This window comes from Mesoplodon mirus, assembly GCF_964341445.2.
Source record: "Mesoplodon mirus genome assembly, chromosome: 4".
Lineage (NCBI taxonomy): Eukaryota > Metazoa > Chordata > Mammalia > Artiodactyla > Ziphiidae > Mesoplodon > Mesoplodon mirus.
In genome coordinates, this window is record NC_138979.1 from 97,097,643 (window position 1) to 97,121,623 (window position 23,981).

Consider the following 23,981-nt stretch of genomic DNA (forward strand, 5'->3'; position numbering starts at 1 on the left):
AGCAAAACAAGCCAAAAGCCTACAATCAACTAAAAAATAAATTAAAAAATGCTTTTCATAAAGTACTGGTGCTTGTTGGGTTCAGAGATTGGTGTCAAATTTGGCTTACTCCAAAGATAGAGAATCAGTCGCTGAGAAAGTCCTTTCACTAGCCCAGGAGGTCACTCTAGACTGACTTTCCAGCTAGTGTGGCTGCAGTGACAGTAAAGTTTGGAAGGAGATTTTGCTGGGGCTGAGCTTCACTTGACCACCTTAACTCTCTAGACTGAGACAAAGGTTTTCATTACCAGCCAGGTGGCAAGTAGGCCATCTTCTTGCAGGCTTTCCAAGATCACTCTTGGCAACCAAACAACCCAGTTGGGTTCTCTAGAAGCAGACTCTGAGTTGGAGCTGGGCATGCAGGGTCTTTATTGGGATCAGTACCAGGAAGGGAGGGGAAGAAAGCAGGCTTGGGCAGAGGGAGAGGTGGAGCAACCATGCAGGCCTGACAGAGCCTCAGCCAACCCTACAGAGAGCATGTGGGGGCCCGTCAGAGTTGCCCCACATGGGGCCCAAGGGCAGGGCCTTTTAGCCCCACTTATCTCAGTCTTTGGATGTGGGCCATGAAGGAGGGCAAGCCATTGGGCAAGCAGCTCTCTGCAGCTGAGGCAGACCCTGAAGGGGTGGTCAGCTGGAGACCAGCCCCAGTAAAGCACCTGGGGTACTTGGTCCTTCCTTGAAGTGGGATCTGGGTAGTGCATCTCCATGTCCACCACAGAGAGCATCTTGTGCCATGGATGATGGGCTATGCAATGGATTCAGATTTCTGCAGTGAATTTAACTATTTAATGTAGAGTAGCCTGTGTGAATAGGGTAATATATGTTAGAGGGACAGTGTTTTGAAAAAAATTTTCTGGACCCCAGGGGTTTTTTTGTTTGTTTGTTTTTCATTTTTTAGGATAAATAATTGTATTTATTCAAATATAGTTTTTTTTTAAATTTTTATTGGGGTATAGTTGATTTACAGTGTTGTGTTAGTTTCAGGTGTACAGCAAAGTGAATCAGTTATACATATACATATATCCACTCTTTTTAGATTCTTTTACCATATAGGCCATTGCAGAGAATTGAGTAGAGTTCCCTGTGCTATACAGTAGGTCCTTATTAGTTATCTATTTTATATATAGTAGTGTGTATATGTCAGTCCCAAACTCCCAAGTTAGTCCCCCCCACCCCGCCTGCCTTGGACCTCAGGTTTTGGAAATAACTTTATAAGAGCATACACTCAATAGCTTCCATTTCATGGACTTTTCAAAGCAACAATATTTTTTTTTTAATGGGGACAACAACAGGTTTTTGTTTGTTTTTAATAATTTGCCTTATTTATTTTATTTATTTATGTTTGGCTACGTTGGGTGTTTGTTGCTGAGCATGGGTTTTCTCTAGTTGCATCAAGCGGGGGCTACTCTTTGTTGCGGTGCGCAGGCCTCTCATTGCGGTGGCTTCTCCTGTTGGGAGCACGGGCTCTAGGCACGCGGGCTTCAGCAGTTGTGGCTCGCAGGCTCAGCAGTTGTGGCACATGGGCCTAGCTGGTCCACGGCACGTGGGATCTTCCCGGACCAGGGTGCGAACCCATGTCCCCTGCATCAGCAGGCGGATTCTTAACCACTGCGCCACCAGGGAAGCCCAAAGCAACAATATTTTATTAGAAAATACATTTAGTGGGTGGCCCAAATTATGTAATCTGGGATATTCCTTGATTTACAACTCCAGTTCCTTTATAAGCAAATCTTCAATGTTAAAAATCGTTATGGAACTTCCCTGGTGGTGCAGTGGTTGAGAATCTGCCTGCCAATGCAGGGGACATGGGTTTGTGCCCTGGTCTGGGAAGATCCCACGTGCTGCGGAGCAACTAAGCCCATGCACCACAACTGTTGAGCCTGCGAGCCACAACTACTGAAGCCCGCGCGCCTAGAGCCCATGCTCTGCAGCAAGAGAAGCCACCGCAATGAGAAGGCTGCGCACTGCAACGAAGAGTGGCCCCTGGTCGCCGCAACTAGAGAAAACCCGCGTGCAGCAACGAAGACCCAACGCAGCCAAAAATAAATAAATAAAATAAATAAATTTAAAAAAAATCGTTATAATCAAGCAAAGAAACTTTGCCTCTTGTCATAGACAATTCAATAATATGAAAGGCAAAACTAATCCATATTAACATTCCTGTCATTAGTTGAAAGTAAATAAGGCTTGTTCTGTCTAAAACTGTAATGTCAAAATGTGTTTTCATTGATTCTAGCCTCTTTCTTTTTTCATCCTCTTTCCCTCTCCCTGCCTTGGTGGCAATTTGTTTAATAATTTAGGCCTCTGGTTCTCTCTCACTCTTTATTTCCATTTGAGATTTAATGTACCATAGCCCTCCTGGACTTCTTGCTACTCCTTTGAGGTTAATTTCAGTATATCATTGCTCCCTCTAAAAAAAATTAACTCCAACTCCAAAAGTATAAATAATGTTGATTTAAGAAAATCTAGTAAGATGGAGTAGGGATAACTTTATACATAACGTTCTGCAGTGTCTTAAATACACCTTTTAACGTTTCCCCCCTAATGTGTCCTCCTGTTTCTTTCCTTCCTCCTGCAAAAATCCTCTTTACCTCCTTTTTTTTTTTTTATTTGTGGTACACGGGCCTCTCACTGCTGTGGTCTCTCCTGCTGTGGAGCACAGGCTCCGGACATGCAGGCTCAGCGGCCATGGCTCATGGGCCCAGCCACTCTGCGGCATGTGGGATCTTCCCAGACCAGGGCACGAACCCGTGTCCTCTGCATCAGCAGGCAGACTCTCAACCACTGCGCCACCAGGGAAGCCCTCCTCTTTATCTTCCTTAGGCATATTTAGCCTCCCTTACCCAGATTAGTTACTAATTAGTTCAGTAAAACAAAACAAAAACAAATCCAGAGACATGAACCTAATATATCTCAAGTATGCCTTCAGGGCTCCTCAATTCATCCTGTCACACTGCCAACATAGGAAAAGCTCTAACACAATCTTTAATCTGATCAAACATAGCAGAAGGAAACCATTAGTACTGAAGCTAATTTTTGTATTGAATTATTATTAGTTTCAGTCTTAGCTTCCATAACAAAGAAACCTCCCTAAATCCCATAGTGTAAAAAGGACTGAAGTTTATTTATTTTACCTAATAGCCCAAAGATGGATGGTATAAGACTGGTGGGACAGCTTTGCCATTGTGACACTTGGCTTCCATCTCTGGTCTAAGAGCTTCAATTTGGTCTAAGGTCTTCTATCTTTAGTCTGAGAGCTTGAGCTCTCACCATCACATCTGTGTTCAGCCAGTGGGAAGTAAGAAAGGCACGCGGAGTGCACACACATTCCTTTAAAGGACATGACCCAGAAGTGGTAGACATCATTTGTTCTTACCTGCCATTGGCAGAACTTACACATGGGGCCATACCTAGCTTCACGTTACTCTAGCTAGGTGGCCATGTGCCCAGCTAAAAATTAAGAATTCCATAATGTAATGAAAGGGAGAATAGATATTGGCACACAATTAACTGTCCCTGCCGCTGCATACCTTTCTGCCACTCAAATATGCATGAGCTCTTCTTTTCACTTAGAACATATTTGCCTTCTCCCAAAGAGAGACCTTGCAAATACCCCAAACAGTTACAGCATCCAGCCTAAAGTCTGTGACATCCGGGTGATATGAAGTCCTCTCAATCAAGATTGGATGGGGATCCTTACTATTTGCCAAGTTTTCTGCCCTCTTCCACACCCAAAATTAGTGGTGGAAGAGGAATAAGATAGCCTCAATAAAAACCCACATTCACAAAAGGGAAGCAGGCAAAACACACAGTGGTTATTGGTCCATAGTGATTACCAAATCCTGCCAGGCAGTAATTGTGAAGACTTCCTGAGCTGGAAGTGGAGAAAGTGATTTGCTTGGCCTCTGGTTCAGTATTATGGGAGGAATCTCCTTGTCCATTGTTATCTGGGTTGTTTCTGCTATTATCCTTCGTGTGTCCATCTAAAGTAGATGTTGGAGAAAGCGCCTTTCTTGGGGCTTCACCACTTGCACAGCTTATTTCCTGTTGATGTGGGTTTGAGAGATTGGAGTTTGCTTTAGAGGCCAAAAAGCCATAGACAAGAAGGGATTGTCATTTCTTTGGCAATGTATCTTCCTTAAAAACTTAGTAGGATTTCACTCTGTCCATTTAGAGTCAGTTCTACATGAAATTTCCCATAATATTCCTTCACTGTCCTTTTATTGCATGAAGGATGCATTCTCTCTTTCCTGTTATTTGTAATTTCTGTTTTTTTTCCTTGATCACTGTTCTTTGAGATTTATTAATTTAATTGTTCTTTCCAAAGGACCCAGGTTTTGTTTTAATTTTCTATTTTTTTTTGTTTTCTGTTTCATTGACTTCCATTTTTTATCTTTATTATGTCTTCCTTCTACTCTCTTTGGATTAAATTTCCTCCTCTTTGCCTAGCTTGTACTACATTTTCTTCTATTGCCTTTATAGTTTTATTTCCAAATAAAATATTTATTTCACTTGAACTTTATATTTTCTCTGAGGTAGGGTGTCTAACTTAATTTTACCTATGAAAGTGATCTAATTTTCCAAACAACATGGGCTAAATAATGTCCTCTTTCTCTAGTGCCACTCTCCATTTTACTAGATTCCTTCTACATGTGTGAATCTGTTTCTGGGCCTTTATTCTGCTTTTTATATTGGCCCACTTGCTTGTTGTATACCAGTATATTAATTACTATATACAAATTACTGTGGCTTTTTAATATATCTTAATAGCCATGTAATTTTTCCTTTGTATTACAGATTAATTTTTTTTCTTAGTACCACCTTGATCTTTCACTTAGGCTTAACATTTTATGTTAACATCTTACTTTACCAACTTTTTAGACACTTTATAGAGGTGAATGTATTTTTCCCCTCAGTAACGCGATAAATTTCTATTTTATAGTTTTCACACACCCAGTAATCCATACTGATGAATAATATACAGTTGATTCTCATAATTTGTGGGTTCCATATCTGAGAATTTGCTTACTTGCTAAGATTTATTTGTAATCCCAGAATCAGTACTCATGGCACGTTTGTGGTCATTTGTGGATATGTGCAAAGCAACAAAAATTTTGTGTCACCCAATGTGCACATTCCCAGCTGAGGTCAAACAAGGCGATACTCTGCTTTCTTGTTTCAGCTCATACTGTAAACAAGTGAACTTTTGTGGTCTACTTAGTGCCACATTTCGCACATTTTTATGCTACCTCTTGATGACCTTGCTGTTTAAAATGACCCCCAAGTGTAGTGCTGAAGTGCTGTCTAGTGTTCCTAAGTGCAAGAAGGCTGTGATGTGCCTTACAGAGAAAATGTGTGTAGCACTATTTAAAGAGTGCCTGGCACACAGTAGGTCCTCAAATTATATTTGGTGAGTGAGTGAATGATCATTATACTAGCAAAGGACAGGGAAAATTAGATGTCCATCAATAAGGGATTGGTTATACAAATTATGATTCACTCATACAATAGAATACTATAAAACAATTGAAAGTAACAAAGGTTTATGCATCCAACATAGGAGCACCTAAATATATAAAGCAAATATTAACAGACCTGAAGGGAGAAATCAACAGCAATACAATTAGAGTATGGGACTTTAATACCCCACTTTCAAAAATAGATCATTCACACAGAAAATCATAAGAAACACTGGACTTAAATTACACATTAGATCAGATTGACTTAACAGACATTTACAGAACATTCCATACAAAAGCAAAAGAATACACATTCTTCTCAAGCACACATGGGACACTCCCCAGGATAGATCATATGTTAAGCCACAAAACAAGTCTTAATAAATTTAAGGATATGGAAATCATATCAAGCATCTTTTCCAACCAAAGTGGTATGAAACTGGAAATCAATTACAAGAAGAAAATTGGAAAATTCACAAATACATGGAGATTAAAAAACATGCCACTGAACAACCAATGGGTCAAAGAAGAAATCAAAATAGAAGTCAGAATATAACTTGAGGCAAGTAATTTAATTGAAAATTAAAATATTTTGAGACAAATGAAAACGATGCACCAAAACTTATGGGATGCAGCGAAGACAGTTCTAAGAGTCAAGTTTTTAGCAATTAACACCTCCATAAGAAAAATGAAAGATTGCAAATAAAAAACCTAAATTTACACCTCAAGGAACTATAAAATGAAAAACAAACTGAGCCTAAATTTAATAGAAGGAAATAAAAAAACAAAGATCAGAACAGGAATAAATGAAATAGAGAGTAAAAATACAATAGAAAATAAACTAAGCTGGTTTTTTAAAAGATAAACAAAATAAGCAAACCTTTAGCTAGACTGACCAAGAACAAAGAGAGAGGACTCAAATAAATAAAATCAGAAAAGAAAAAGAGACATTACAAATGATACCACACAAATACAAAGTATCATAAGAGACTACTCTGAACAATTTTATGCCAACAAATTGGATAACTTAGAAAAAATGGATAGATTTAGATCCCTAAAAACATACAACCTACTAAGACTGAATCATGAAGAAATAGAAAATCTGAACAGAAGAATTACTAGTAAGAAGATTGGGCCTCCCTGGTGGCGCAGTGGTTGAGAGTCCGCCTGCCGATGCAGGGGATACGGGTTCGTGCCCCGGTCTGGGAGGATCCCATATGCCGCGGAGCGGCTGGGCCCGTGAGCCATGGCCGCTGGGCCTGCGCATCCGGAGCCTGTGCTCCGCAACGGGAGAGGCCACAACAGTGAGAGGCCCGCATACCGCAAAAAAAAAAGAAAAAAAAAAAAAAAAAAAAAAAAGAAGATTGAACAACTAATCAAAAACCTTCCAACAAAAAAATAAAGATCCACAACCAGATGTCTTCATTAGGGAATTCTACCAAACATTTAAAGAGTAATTAATATCAATTCTTCTCAATTCCATCCAAAAAATAGGAGGGAACATTTCCAAACACAGTTTACAAGCCCAGTGTTACACTACTACCAAAACCAAACAAGGATACCACAAGAACAGAAAATTACAGGCCAGTATCACATGTGAACATAGATGCAAGAATCCTCAACAAAATATTAACAAACCAAATTCAACAATACATTAAAAGCATCAAGTGGGATTTATTCCAGGTATAAAAGATCAGGAACAAGACAAGGATGCCCATTCTCACCACTTTTATTCAACATAGTATTGGAAGTCCTAGCCAGAGTAATTAGGCAAGAAAAATAAATAAAAGACATCCAAATCAGAAAGGAAGAAGTAAAACTGTTCTATTTGCAGGTGACATTATATATAGAAAACCTTAAAACTCCACCAGAAAAAAAGAAACTGTTAGAACAAATAAAGTCAGTAAAGTTGCAGGATACAAAATTAATACACAAAAATTACTTGCATTTCTATACACTAATAAACTATCAGAGAAATTAGGAAAACAATCCCATTTATGATAACTTCAAAAAGAAAAAGATACTTAAGAATAAACTTAACCAAGGAAGTGAAAGATCTATACACTGAAAACTATAAGACATTGATGAAAGAAACTGAAGAAGACATAAACAAATGGAAAGAAATTTTGTGTTCATGGATTAGAATAATTAACATTTTTTAAATGTCCATACTACCCAAAGCAATCTATAGATTCAATACAATCCCTATAAAAATTTCAATGGCATTTTTTGCAGAAAAAGAACAAACAATCCTAAAATTTGTATGGAACCACAAAAAAATCTCAACTAGCCAAAGCAATCTTGAGAAAGATGAATAAAGCTGAAGGCATGGTGTGTCCTGATTTCAAACTATATTACAAAGCTGTAGTTATCAAAGCAGTATGGTATTGGCATAAAAACAGACACATAGATCAACAGAACAAAACAGAGAACCAAGAAATAAATCCATACATATAGGGTCAATTAATTTACAACAAAGGAGCCAAGAACAGACAATGGGGACAGGATAGTCTCTTCAATAAATGGTGCTGGGAAAACTGGACAGCCACATGTAAAAGAATGAAACTGGATGCCTATCTTGCACCATACACAAAAATCAACTCAAAATGGACTAAAGACTTGAACATAAGACCTGAAATCATAAAACTCCTAGAAGAAAACAAGGGGTAAGCTCCTTGACATCAGTCTTGGCAATGGTTTTTTGGATTTGACACCAAAAGCAAAGGCAAAGAAAGCAAAAACAAGCAAGTTGGGACTACATCAAACCAAAAGTTTGCACAGCAAAGGAAACCATCAACAAAAGGAAAAGGCAACCTACAGAATGGGAAAAAATACTTGCAAATCATTTATCTGATAAGGGGTTAATATCCAAAATATATAAAGAACACATACAACTCAATAGCAAAAAAAAAATCCAATTAAAAAATGGGCAGAGGAACTGAATAGACATCTTTCCAAAGAAGACACACAAATGGCCAACAGGTATATGAAAAGATGCTCAATATCACTAATCATCCAGAAAATGCAAATCAAACCACATGAAATACCACCTCACACCTGTTAGAATGGCTATCATCAAAAAGACAAGAGGTTAAGTGTTGGTGAGAAAAGAGAACGCTTGTGCACTATTGGTGAGAATGTAAATTGGTGCAGCCATATGGAAAACAGTATGAAGGTTCTTCAAACATTTTTTTTTTTAAACTGCCGTATGATCCAGCAATTCCACTTCAGGGTATATATCTGAAGGAAATGAAATCACTATCTCAAAAAGATATCCACATCCTCATGTGCACTGAAGCATTATTTCTGATAGCCAAGACATGGAAACAATCTAAGTACCTACTGGCAGATAAATAGATGATATAAATACACAGTGGAATATGATTAAGCCATAAAAAAGAAGGAAGTCCTGCCAACTGCAACAAGGATAGACCTTGAAGGCATTATGCTAAATAAAGTAAGTCAGACAGAGAAAGATAGACACTGTGTGATCTCACTTATATGTGGAATCCAAAAAAACAGAACTCATAGAAACAGAAAACAAATGGGTGATTGACAGAGACAGAGAGTGAGGGATGGGGGAAATGCTAAAAAGGTGCAATCTTCTAGTTATAAGATAAATAAGTTCTAGGGATGTAATGTACAACACGGCAACTATAGTTAACAATTCTGTATTGCATATTTGAAAGTTGTTGAAAGTAGATCTTAAAAGTTCTCATCACAAAGAAAAAAAACTAACTATGTGAGGTGATGGATGTTAACTAAACAGCGTGGTAATCGTTTTGCAATATATATATATATATATCAAATCAGTATGTTGCATGCCTTAAACTAATACAATGTTATATGTCAAATTTTATCCCAATAAAACTGGAAAAAAGAAAACTACAAAATATTATGTGCTACTTTGGACAAATCTCTAAAATAGAAGAGTGAAAAAGAACAAGTACGGAGGGGATACTCCATTTATTTTTAAAGAAGAATGATTAGATAGATAGATTGATCATTAGATCTATCTGTAGACAGACAGAGGTACATAAGTAGATAGCTAAATACTTAACCATGCATTAACATTTTGGAAGTAATCAGGAGGAACTCTTAATATCTTAGGGAACTGTATATGGTGCTAAGCCTTGGGAAGGTACATATTTTAAAATAGCATTATTTATTATTTCGATTTCTTCTATGAGTATTTGTATTACTTTTGAATTAAAAACACTGTTTATAGAATAAAAAGTGTATACAAGAGTCAAGATAGCCACCTAACTAAAGGGAAAATCAGAAGAGGGATATACTTTTGTGAGAAAAGTGTCAGGGGGACAATCCTCAGTTTTCTGTTGTGGGAAGAAAAGCCTACCCTTTTCTCCCCACGTGTTATAAGACTCCATCTCTGATTCTGGAGGACCATAAGCAGTCTCTTTATGCAAGTAGTTATATTTTATAAAATTGCCAGAACACTGATTTAGTGAAAACCGAACCACTGCCCCTAGAACAAATGCAGGGTTAGGTTCTACCAAGCTTCAGGTCACAATATTTTCATCAATCAATCAATCATTATATAAACTTGTTTTATGTGTGTTTGGGTTTAAAGACACCTTATTTAGTATATATTGTTGATTTAATAACACTAAACTCATGGCCAACAGCACTGTAACTCATGTCTGAACTCAGCTTATCTAATACACACATTTTCTCTGTAAGGCACATCACAGCCTTCTTGCACTTAGGAACACTAGACAGCACTTCAGCACTACACTTGGGGGTCATTTTAAACAGCAAGGTCATCAAGAGGTAGCATAAAAATGTGCGAAATGTGGCACTAAGTAGACCACAAAAGTTCACTTGTTTACAGTATGAGCTGAAACAAGAAAGCAGAGTATCGCCTTGTTTGACCTCAGCTGGGAATGTGCACATTGGGTGACACAAAATTTTTGTTGCTTTGCACATATCCACAAATGACCACAAACGTGCCATGAGTACTGATTCTGGGATTACAAATAAATCTTAGCAAGTAAGCAAATTCTCAGATATGGAACCCACAAATTATGAGAATCAACTGTATATTATTCATCAGTATGGATTACTGGGTGTGTGAAAACTATAAAATAGAAATTTATCGCGTTACTGAGGGGAAAAATACATTCACCTCTATAAAGTGTCTAAAAAGTTGGTAAAGTAAGATGTTAACATAAAATGTTAAGCCTAAGTGAAAGATCAAGGTGGTACTAAGAAAAAAAATTAATCTGTAATACAAAGGAAAAATTACATGGCTATTAAGATATATTAAAAAGCCACAGTAATTTGTATATAGTAATTAATATACTGGTATACAACAAGCAAGTGGGCCAATATAAAAAGCAGAATAAAGGCCCAGAAACAGATTCACACATGTAGAAGGAATCTAGTAAAATGGAGAGTGGCACTAGAGAAAGAGGACATTATTTAGCCCATGTTGTTTGGAAAATTAGATCACTTTCATAGGTAAAATTAAGTTAGACACCCTACCTCAGAGAAAATATAAAGTTCAAGTGAAATAAATATTTTATTTGGAAATAAAACTATAAAGGCAATAGAAGAAAATGTAGTACAAGCTAGGCAAAGAGGAGGAAATTTAATCCAAAGAGAGTAGAAGGAAGACATAATAAAGATAAAAAATGGAAGTCAATGAAACAGAAAACAAAAAAAAATAGAAAATTAAAACAAAACCTGGGTCCTTTGGAAAGAACAATTAAATTAATAAATCTCAAAGAACAGTGATCAAGGAAAAAAAACAGAAATTACAAATAACAGGAAAGAGAGAATGCATCCTTCATGCAATAAAAGGACAGTGAAGGAATATTATGGGAAATTTCATGTAGAACTGACTCTAAATGGACAGAGTGAAATCCTACTAAGTTTTTAAGGAAGATACATTGCCAAAGAAATGACAATCCCTTCTTGTCTATGGCTTTTTGGCCTCTAAAGCAAACTCCAATCTCTCAAACCCACATCAACAGGAAATAAGCTGTGCAAGTGGTGAAGCCCCAAGAAAGGCGCTTTCTCCAACATCTACTTTAGATGGACACACGAAGGATAATAGCAGAAACAACCCAGATAACAATGGACAAGGAGATTCCTCCCATAATACTGAACCAGAGGCCAAGCAAATCACTTTCTCCACTTCCAGCTCAGGAAGTCTTCACAATTACTGCCTGGCAGGATTTGGTAATCACTATGGACCAATAACCACTGTGTGTTTTGCCTGCTTCCCTTTTGTGAATGTGGGTTTTTATTGAGGCTATCTTATTCCTCTTCCACCACTAATTTTGGGTGTGGAAGAGGGCAGAAAACTTGGCAAATAGTAAGGATCCCCATCCAATCTTGATTGAGAGGACTTCATATCACCCGGATGTCACAGACTTTAGGCTGGATGCTGTAACTGTTTGGGGTATTTGCAAGGTCTCTCTTTGGGAGAAGGCAAATATGTTCTAAGTGAAAAGAAGAGCTCATGCATATTTGAGTGGCAGAAAGGTATGCAGCGGCAGGGACAGTTAATTGTGTGCCAATATCTATTCTCCCTTTCATTACATTATGGAATTCTTAATTTTTAGCTGGGCACATGGCCACCTAGCTAGAGTAACGTGAAGCTAGGTATGGCCCCATGTGTAAGTTCTGCCAATGGCAGGTAAGAACAAATGAGTGAATGAATGAATGAAAGGATGGATGAGGAGGTAACTTGGTGTTGTCTCTCTTTGTATTTTGATTTCAGAGGCACCAGAAACAGTTCAACCAGGTGCCACAGCCCAGCCTGCCAGCTCACATTCTTTGCCACACATTAAGCAGCAGCTGCGGAATGAAGACTGCTACCACGGCAAGCTGAGCAGGAAAGCAGCAGAGAGCCTCTTGGTAAAGGATGGGGACTTTTTGGTTCGAGAGAGTGCAACATCTCCTGGCCAGTATGTGCTGAGTGGGCTACAGGGAGGCCAGGCAAAACATCTTCTCCTGGTGGATCCCGAAGGCAAGGTATTATTGACCCCCATTAGAGTTTCACAGGATCTTGTGATTCAGGTTACTCTGAATGATAGGTCTAAAGCCTGATACTGCAGAGTGTTTAAGGTTAAGGGTTTACTTTTTCTTGAACCCTCCAGCTAGAGCAGGAAGTGGTAAATAGAGGCTAGTGGAGGGGTTTGAGTGGGAGCCACACTAGAGGATCACTTAGAGGACAGCCTCTTTCTGCCCTTCTCAGAGCAATTCAGTGAGTTAAATAAATACCTCCTACATGGAAGTACAGGGATTCATAGTTAACTGTTGATCAGTATCACATACAGAGTCCTTGCTCTCAGGGGGCTTATAATTTCATAAGACAGATGCTTAAATAATTATGGATGAATAACATAAGAATGGCTCAACCAAAGCATTATGGTGTTTCTCAGGATAGAAGGGGGTGCGCCGAATGAGGCAAACTGAAAAGGCTTCTTGCAGGGTCTGACGTGTAAGAGGAACCTTGAAAGAGGGCAAAAGTTTTAAAGGGAGACATTTGGAGCATAGGGAAGGAATCACAGGAGCAAACAGAGCAGTAGAATGGTATTAAATCAAATAAAAGAGGTATGGCTAGAGCAGAGGATACCTGTAGACAAAAATGATCCTGGACAAAAAACTATTATCAAAATAGTAATAGTAAGTTCTTCTCTATAAATAATTACTTTAAATGTAAATGGATTAAACTTCCCAAACAAAAGACACAGAATAACTGGATGGAGAGCTAAATGGACAAGATCCAACTATATGTATGCTATTTATAGGATGCTCACTTTAGATTTAAGGACACACATAGGCTGAAAGTTAAAGGATGAAAAAAGATATTACATGCAAATAATAACCAAAAGAGAGCAGAGGTGGTCATACTTTTATGAGGCAAAATATTTATAGGAATATATATGATAGAATGTATCAAAAAGTAACATGGCAAAAAGGTTGCTTGCAAATTTGGATTGGGTGACATTGTTTACCATTTTCCTAACTGGGAATGACAGTTGCTTTAAAAAGATAATGGTGGGGGGGACCTTAAAGATGGCAGAGAAGTAAGACGTGGACCTCACCTTCCTTCCCACAAATACATCAAAAATACATCTGCATGTGGAACAACTCCTACAGAGCACCTACTGAATGCTGGCAGAAGACCTCAGACTTCCCCAAAACAAGAAACTCCCCATGTACCTTGGTAGGGCAAAAGAAAAAAGAAAAATCAGAGACAAAAGAATAGGGATGGGACCTACACCTTGGGAGGGAGCTGTGAAGGAGGAGAAGTTTCCACACACTAGGAAGCCCCTTCACTGGAGGAGATGGGGAGTGGGTTGGGGGGAAGCTTTGGAGCCATGGAGGAGAGTGCACCAACAGGGGTGTAGAGGGCAAAGCGGAAAGATTCCTGCACAGAGGATCCGTGCTGACCAGCACTCACCAGCCTGAGAGGCTTGTCTGCTCACCCGCCGGGGTGGGTGGGGGCTGGTAGCTGAGGCTTGGGCTTCGGAGGTCATCCCAGGGAGAGGACTGGGGTTGGCTCAGTGAACACAACCTGAAGGGGGCTAGTGCGCCACAGCTAGCCAGGAGGGAGTCCAGGAAAAAGTCTGGAATGCCTAAGAGGCAAGAGACCATTATTTTGGGGTGCACGAGGAGAGGGGATTCAGAGCACCACCTAAATGAGCTCTGGAGACAGGCAGGAGACACGGCTATCAGCATGGACAACAGAGATGCCCATGAAATGCTAAGGCTGCTGCTGCAGCCACCAAGAAGCCTGTGTGCAAGCACAGGCTACTATCCACACCTCCCCTCCCGCGAGCCTCTGCAGCCCGCCACTACCAGGGTCCCATGATCCACGGACAACTTCCCCAGGAGAACACATGGTGCACCTCAGGCTGTTGCAACGTCATGCTGGCCTCTGCCACCGCAGGCTCGCCCCACATTCCATACCCCTCCCTCCACCTGGCCTGAGTGAGCCAGAGGCCCCTAATTAGCCACTTCTTTAACTGCCTCCTGTCTGGGTGAAGAGCAGAAACCAGAGGGCGACCTACATGAAGATGCGAGGCCAAATCCACAGCTGAACCCAGGAGCTGTGCAAACAAAGAAGAGAAAGGAAAATCTCTCCCAGCAGCCTCAGGAGCAGGGGATTAAGTCTCCACAATCAGCTTCATGTACCCTGCATCTGTGGAATACCTGAATAGACAATGAACCATCCCAAAATTGAGGCAGTGGACTTTGGGAGCAACTGTAGACTTGGGGTTTGCTTTCTGCACCGAATTTGTTTCTGGTTTTATGTTTATTTTAGTTTAGTATTTAGAGCTTATTATCATTGGTAGATTTGTTTACTGATTTGGTAGCTCTCTTCCTTTTTAAAAAATATATATATATATTTTCCTTATTCTCTTTTTGTAAGTGTGAATGTTTATTCTTCTTTGTGTGATTTTGTCCGTATAGGTTTGCTTTTACCACTTCTCCTAGGGTCTGTCTGTCCATTTTTTTTTTTTTTTTTAGTATAGTTTTTAACATTTGTTATCATTGGTGGATTTGTTTATTAGTTTGGTTGCTCTCTTCTTTCTTTTTTAAAATTTATTTTTATTTTTTAAATTACTTTTTAGTGTTTTTATTTTAATAATATTTATTAAAAAAATTTTATTTATTTATTTATTTATTTTTTCTCTCTTTTCTTCTGAGCCTTGTGGCTGACAGGGTCTTGGTGCTCTGGCCAGGTATCAGGCCTGAGCCTCTGAGGTGGGGGAGCCAAGTTCAAGACATTGGTCCACCAGAGACCTCCTGGTCCCATGTAATATCAACTGGCGAGAGCTCTCCCAGAGCTCTCCGTCTCAAAGCTAAGACCCACCTCCACTGAACGACCAGCAAGCTCCAGTGCTGGACACCACATGCCAAACAATTAGCAAGACAGGAACATAACTCCACCCATTAGCAGAGAGACTGCCTAAAATCATATGTTCACAGACACCCCAAAACACACCACCGGATGTGGTCCTGCCCACCAGAAAGACAAGGTCCAGCCTCATCCACAAGAACACAGGCAGCAGTCTCCTCCACCAGGAAGCCTACACAACCCACTGAACCAGCCTTACCCACTGGGGACAGATACCAAAAATGGGAACTATGAACCTACAGCCTGTGAAAAGGAGACCCTGAACACAATAAGTTAAGCAAAATGAGAAGACAGGGAAACACACAACAGATGAAGGAGCAAGGTAAAAACCCACCAGACCTAACAAATGAAGAGGAAATAAGCAGTCTACCTGAAAAAGAAATCAGAGTAATGATAGTGAAAGTAAAGATCCAAAATCTTGGAAACAGAATGGAGAAACTATAAGAATGGTTAAACAAGGACTTAGAAGAACTAAAGAGCAAACAAACAATGATGAACAACACAATAAATGAAATTAACGATTCTCTAGAAGGAATCAATAGCAGAATAACTGAGGCAGATGAATGGATAAATGACCTGGAAGATACAATAATGCAAATAACTACCACAGAGCAGCATAAAGAAAAAAGAATGAAACGAATTGAGGACAGTCTCAGAGACCTCTGGGACAACATTAAATGCACCAACATTCGAACTATAGGGGTCCGAGAAGAAGAGAAAAAGAAAGGGACTAAGAAAATATTTGAAGAGATTATAGTTGAAAACTTCCCTAATATGGGAAAGGAAATAGTCAATCAAGTCCAGGAAGCACAGAGAGTCCAATACAGGAAAAATCCAAGGACTAGCATGCCAAGACACATATTAATCAACTATCAAAAATTAAATACAAAGAAAAAATATTGAAAGAAAGGGAAAAGCAACAAATAACATACAAGGGAATCCCCATAAGGTTAACAGCTGATCTTTCAGCAGAAACTCTGCAAGCCAGAAGGGAGTGGCAGGACATGTTTAAAGTGATGAAAGGGAAAAACCTACAACCAAGATTACTCTACCCAGCAAGGATCTCATTCAGATTCAACAGAGAAATTAAAACTTTTACGGACAAGCAAAAGCTAGGAGAGTTCAGCACCACCAAACCAGCTTTACTACAGATGCTAAAGGAATTTCTCTAGGCAGGAGACACAAGAGAAGGAAAAGACCTACAATAACAAACCCAAAACAATTAAGAAAATGGTAATAGGAACATACATATTGATAATTACCTTAAATGTAAATGGATTAAATGCTTCAACCAAAAGACGTAGACTGGCTGAATGGATACAAAAACAACACCTCTATATTTGCTGTCTACACGAGACCCACTTCAGACCTAGGGACACATACAGATTGAAAGTGAGGGGAAGGAAAAAGATATTCCATGCAAATTGTAAATCATAAGAAAGCTGGAGTAGCATTTTTCCTGTCAAACAAAATAGACTTTAAAATAAAGACTATTACAAGAGACAAAGAAGGACACTACATAATGATCAAGGGATCAATCCAAGATGAAGATATAACAATTATAAATACTTATGCACCCAACATAGGAGCACCTCAATACATAAGGCAAATGCTAACAGCCATAAAATGGGAAATTGACAGCAACACAGTCATAGTAGGGGACTTTAACACCCCACTTTCACCAATGGGCAGTTCATCCAAAATGAAAATAAATAAGGAAACACAAGTTTTAAATGATATATTAAACAAGATGGACCTAATTGATATTTATAGGTCATTCCATCCAAAAACAACAGAATACACTTTCTTCTCAAGTACTCATGGAACATTTTCCAGGATAGATCATATCGTGGGTCACAAATCAAGCCACAGTAAATTTAAGAAAATTGAAACCGTATTAGGTATCTTCTGCGACCACAACGCTATGAGACTAGATATCAATTACAGGAAAAAAATCTGTAAAGAATGCAAACACATGGAGGCTAAACAATACACTACTAAATAACCAAGAGAACACTGAAGAAGTCAAAGAGGAAATCAAAAAATACCTAGAAACAAATGACAGTGAAAACGCAATGACCCAAAACCTATGGGATGCAGCAAAAGCAGTTCTAAGAGGGAATTTTATAGCAATACAACCTACCTCAAGGAAAATGAAACGTCTCAAATAAACAACCTAATCTTACACCTAAAGTAATTAGAGAAAAAAGAACAAAAAAACCCCAAAGTTAGCAGAAGGAAAGAAATCATAAAGATCAGATCAGAAATAAATGAAAAAGAAATGAAGGAAACGATAGCAAAGATCAATAACACTAAAAGGTGGTTCTTTGAGAAGATAAACATAATTGATAAACCATTAGCCAGACTCGTCAAGAAAAAAAGGAAGAACACTCAAATCAATAGAAGTAGAAATGAAAAAGGAGAAGTAACAGCTGACACTGGAGAAATACAAAGGATCGCGAGAGATTACTACAAGCAACTCTATGCCAATAAAATGGACAACCTGGAAGTAATGCACAAATTCTTAGAAAAGCACAGCCTTCTGAGACTGAACCAGGAAGACATAGAAAATATAAACAGACCAATCACAAGCACTGAAATTGAGACTGTGATTAAAAATCTTCCAACAAACAAAAGCCCAGGACCAGTTGGCTTCACAGGTGAATTCTATCAAACATTTAGAGAAGAGCTAACACCTATCCTTCTCAAACTCTTCCAAAAAATTGCAGAGGGAGGAACACTCCCAAACTCATTCTACGAGGCCACCATCACCCTGATACCAAAACCAGACAAAGATGTCACAGAAAAAACTACAGACCAATATCACTGATGAACATAGATGCAAAAATCCTCAACAAAATACTAGCACACAGAATCCAACAGCACATTAAAAGGATCATACACCATGATCAAGTGGGATTTATCCCAGAGATGCAAGGATTCTTCAATATACACAAATCAATCAATGTTATAAACCATATTAACAAATTGAAGGAGAAAAACCATATGATCATCTCAATAGATGCAGAAAAAGATTTTGAACAAAATTCAACACCCATTTATGATAAAAACCTTCCAGAGAGTAGGCATAGGGGGAACTTACCTCAACATAATAAAGGCCATATATGACAAACCCACAGCCAACATCATTCTCAATGGTGAAAAACTGAAACCATTTCCTCTAAGATCAGGAACAAGACAAGGTTGTCCACTCTCACCACTATTATTCAACATAGTTTTGGAAGTTTTAGCCACAACAATCAAAGAAAAAGAAATGAATCCAAATCCGAAAAGAAGTAAAACTGTCACTGTTTGCGGATGACATGACACTATCCATAGAGAATCCTAAAGATGCTACCAGAAAACCACTAGACCTAATCAATGAATTCAGTAGAGTAGCAGGATACAAAATTAATGCACAGACATCTCTTGCATCCCTATACACTAATGATGAAAAATCAGGAAGAGAAATTAAGGAAACACTTTCATTTACCATTGCAGCAAAACGAGTAAAATACCTAGGAATAAACCTACCAAAGGAGACAAAAGACCTGTGTGCAGAAAACTATAAGACACTGATGAAAGAAATTAAAGATGATACAAACAGATGGAGAGGTATACCATGTTCTTGGATTGGAAGAATCAACATTGTGAAAATGAGTATACTACTGAAAGCAATCTACGGATTCACATCAATCTCTCTCAAACTACCAATGGCATTTTTCACAGAACTAGAACAAAAAATTTCACAATTTGTATGGAAACACAAAAGACCCCACATAGCCAAAGCAATCTTGAGAAAGAAAAATGGAGCTGGATGAATCAGGCTCCCTGACTTCAGACTATACTACAAAGTTACAGTAATCAAGACAGTATGGTACTGGCACAAAACCAGAAATATAGATCAATGGAAGAGGATAGAAAGCCCAGAGATAAAACCATGCACATATGGTCACCTTATCTTTGATAAAGGAGGTAAGAATATACAAAAGAGAAAAGACAACCTCTTCAATAAGTGGTGCTGGGAAAACTGGACCGCTACATGTAAAATAATGAAATTACAACACTCCCTAACAGCATACACAAAAATAAACTCAAAATGGATTAAAGACCTAAATGTAAGGCCATACACTATAAAACTCTTAGAGGAACACATAGGCAGAACACTCTGTGATATAAAACACAGCAAGATTGTTTCTGACCCACATCCTAGATAAATGGAAATAAAAACAAAAATAAATGGGACCTAATGAAAGTTAAAAGCTTTTGCACAGCAAAGGAAACCATAAACAAGACGAAAAGACAACCCTCAGAATGGGAGAAAATATTTGCAAATGAAGCAATTGACAAAGGATAGTCTCCAAAATATACAAGCAGCTCATGCAGCTCAATATCAAAAAAAAAAAAAAAAAAACCAATCCCAAAATGGGCAGAAGACCTAAATAGACATTTCTCCAAAGAAGATATACAGATTGCCAACAAACACATGTAAGGATGTTCAACATCACTAATCATTAGAGAAATGCAAATCAAAACTACAATGAGGTATCACCTCACACTGGTCAGAATGGCCATCATCAAAAAATCTACAAACAATAAATGCTGGAGAGGGTGTGGAGAAAAGGGAATCCTGTTGCCGTATTGGTGGGAATGTAAATTGATATAGCCACTATGCAGAACAGTATGGAGGCCTTAAAAAACTAAAAATAGAACTACCATATGACCCAGCAATTCCACTACTGGGCATATACCCTGAGAAAACCATAATTTAAAAAGAGTCATGTACCACAATGTTCGTTGGAGCTCTATTTATAATAGCCAGGACATGGAAGCAATCTAAGTGTCCATCGACAGATGAATGGATAAGATAAAGAAGATGTGGCAGATATATACAATGGAATATTCTTTTTTTTTTTTTTGCGGTATGCGGGCCTCTCACTGTTGTGGCCTCTCCCGTTGCGGAGCACAGGCTCTGGACACACAGGCTCAGCAGCCATGGCTCACGGGCCCAGCCACTCCGCAGCATGCGGGATCCTCCTGGACCGGGACACACACCCGTGTCCCCAGCATCAGCAGGTGGACTCTCAACCACTGCGCCACCAGGGAAGCCCTATATAAAATGGAGTATTACTGAGCCATAAAAAGAAACGAAATTGAGTTATTCGTAGTGAGGTAGATGGACCTAGAGACTGTCATACAGAGTGAAGTAAGTCAGAAAGAGAAAAACAAATACCATAGGATAGCACATATATATGGAATCTAAAAAAAAAATGGTTCTGAAGAACCTTGGACAGGAATAAAGATGCAGACGTAGAGAATGGACTTGAGGACATGGCGGGGGGAAGGGTAAGCTGGGACGAAGTGAGAGAGTGGCATGGATATATATACACTACCAAATGTAAAATAGATAGCTAGTGGAAAGTAGCCACATAGCACAGGGAGATCAGCTCGGTGCTCTGTGACCACCTAGAGGGGTGGGATAGGGAGGGTGAGAGGGAGACACAAGAGGGAGGAGATATGGGGATATATGTATATGTATAACTGATTCACTTTGTTATACAGCATAAACTAACATACCATTGTAAAGCAATTATACTCCAATAAAAGGTAATTGAGGGTACTTTCCTGGTGGTCCAGTGGTTAAGACTTTGCCTTCCAATGCAGGCGGGTGTGGGTTCGATCCCTGGTCAGAGAGCTAAGATTCCACATGCCTCGGGGCCAAAAAAAAAAAAAAAAAAAAGGAAATATAAAACAGAAGCAATATTATAACAAATTCAATAAAGACTTTAAAAATGGTCCACATCAAACAAAAAAAATCTTTAAAAAAGTAAATTAAAAAAAAGGTAATTGGGAATGAGAAAATTGTTTACTAAGGGATGCAGAATTGAAAAGTACCTTTACTTTTCTTTATTCAGCAGTTACCTCATTCCAAGGATATGTCTGTTTTTAACCCTATGATTGTTTATGCCTTTCAGGAGAACCATTATCATTTACCCTAAATACATTTGTATTTCCTTTTCAAGGTGAGGACCAAGGATCATGTATTTGATAATGTTGGCCACCTTATCAGATACCACATGGATAATAGTTTGCCAATCATCTCTTCTGGAAGCGAAGTAAGCCTTAAACAACCAGTGAGAAAAGATAATAATCCAGTACTTTTGCATTCCAACAAATGACAGTATGGAAGTACATCACACTGATACTTCAGGAAAGTCCATTTTGTATTAGGACACAAAGATAATTCACACTTGGTTTCTAGATAAATTGGAGCACAAACTGCGAAGTGTATCTTTCTGAGACCATCATGGACTAGGTCCTTTATAAAACAAAGAACTAACAAAAATTGATCTTCAGAAAGTGAAAATCAGAAAAGGGGAAGAGGATGGGTCCCTTTGAAAAGATAGTATACATATGCACGGATGTCACTTTTTAAGGCCATATTGCATTGATAACAAGCTAAAAAAAGCACAATTAAAATTTCATGTGCTGAAGACAACTTGAATGAACTGCTGGGGCAGTGGTATGTGCCTTTCAACTTGATAACTTGATAATTTGATAATTTTCATATTGGGGAGATTAGTTCTAAATGTCTTCATATTCTATAACTATAGAACCATTTGCCAAAAAAGTTTTTCCTTGTTATAAAAATAAGAAGCCATTTGCTTAATAGTTATTGACTATTACATTTTCCGTTTGGTAACACTTTCACCTCAGTGTTAAAATAAATTTGACATTGAATTTGGACTGTGTCTATACCAGTGGAATCAAATCAAGGGCCACTGAAAGCATTGGTCAGTTTCATCGGCCTGTCCCATTTGCTGTTTAAAGGGTTGGAGCCCAAATTTTTTGGCCTAGTATTTCTCAATCTTTGCTATTTGGACTGTTTGTATGCAACATATGACAAACTAAAGAAGCCAAATCTATGTCATCTCTGATTTCATCGTATTTCTCCCTCCTTCCCTCTCCCCCTCACCCTTCCCCCCAAAAAAGAGCAAATGAGTGCATGGATTTAAAAGATGGCAGACAAACCAGTGTTCTTCATATTCAATCTCCAAATTGGTTCCATTCTTATTTAAAGCACCAAATTTATTTTAAAGTATGGAGAAATATCCCCTTGACTGGTGGTGACTGAATCATAGGCCCTCATCTACATGTATCCTTAGCACCTTTTCTAGATATGACCAGACAAAATGTACCAGAGAGAAAACACTGAATGAAACAATTGGAAAGGTTTGACACATGCAGGCACACTTGGTAAACCGATGATGTAGTGAAGCGTTGTGTAAGCAAAAGCACTGGACTGGGCCTCATTGTGACCTTGAGCAACTTGGTGAACCTGTCTGTACTCCAGTTTCCTTATCTATAAAATGAGGGAGCTGGGCTAGGTGAATTCATAGGTCCATTTCAGCCCTAACATAATATGAATTTATAAAAGGCAAATTTTTCATTTATTAGGGGTCAGTGTTGATAACCAGTCTGTATAATTAAGCTTGAAACTGCAGCTTTTTCCTTTAGTCTGTGTCTGTACTCATTGAGATCATCATTCAGATAGCAGAGATCTGGAGCCTTTCAGTCAAAAACATTGAAACTTTGGAAAAATATAAGTGATGGTAGTAGAAGTAGATTTGGTTATTTTGAGTGGCAGAAAACGGCTTCAGTCTCAGCCCTCTACCTGCCTTTGCATATAGAGATATGGCCATTATTTTAGAGTTTTTTGTGGTTTTTTTTTATCTTGAGTTATCTGGACAATTGCCTTAATTCCACTTCACTTTGGATGTGTAGATACAACTTAATCTTTGTAATTGTGAAATGTTTGCTAAGTTTTAAGTAAAATATGAGAAATTTCTTTCACATAGAAATCATCAGAAACCAAGCACACTGAACTCTAATATTTTTATGTGAAGGTTTATGCTTTTATTTTACTTTTACTGCCATTGGCTTCTTAGATAGGTTTGTTTCCTTTTATACAACTAGGAAATAATGTATTTTTCCTCAATTTTGCATACACTGTAGTTCTTGATTATTTGTCCTCATAAAGGGGATGAGCATGGGTGTAAATCAGCGAAGTTTATGGGTGATCTAATTATCTTAACAGAGACAGAGCAGGGCTGTGGTCTCATTCTGGTTGAGCAGAGTGATAACTGGGTGGCCAGAAGAAGTTCTTGATAGAAGATGATGCAAAGAGTATAGCTGGCGTGAGCAGGACATATAGATGGTCAGTGTTTGACTGTAACGGTGTGGTAGTTGGATGAGCAAACACCACACTTGCAACAACGGGCACAGTTAAAGGGAAACAACAAAAGAAGTGTTTGCCTGCATGCTCTTTTAATGTCGCATCCTTATCTTCATCTGTCTTAAGGTGGAAATCCATTTGCGTATAAATACCTGTAAACAACTTAAAAAAAATAAATGATTATTGCTTTGTGATGACTGACAGTATATGTCTGATGTTTGGGATTTGGAAAATTTATCGTTTGTAGGATGCATCAGGGTCCTGACAGGAAACAGATGGCTCACTTAAATTGGGTGACTAGAGGAGAGTTTGATAAAGGGACTATTGACAAAGGTGTGGGTGAAGTATG

General features: G+C 38.5%; 1 protein-coding gene across 2 annotated transcripts in view; it reads left to right on the forward strand.

The window, feature by feature from the left end:
* SHC4 (SHC adaptor protein 4) overlaps window positions 1-23,981 on the forward strand; it is a 129,786-nt gene extending 105,805 nt beyond the window's left edge. For both annotated transcript variants that reach the window (XM_082617900.1, XM_082617899.1), the window contains 2 exons: window positions 12,247-12,500; window positions 21,420-23,981. In XM_082617900.1, coding sequence (XP_082474026.1) covers window positions 12,247-12,500; window positions 21,420-21,575 — 410 coding nt within the window. In that variant the 3' untranslated portion in view covers window positions 21,576-23,981. The remainder of the gene's footprint in view (window positions 1-12,246; window positions 12,501-21,419) is intronic.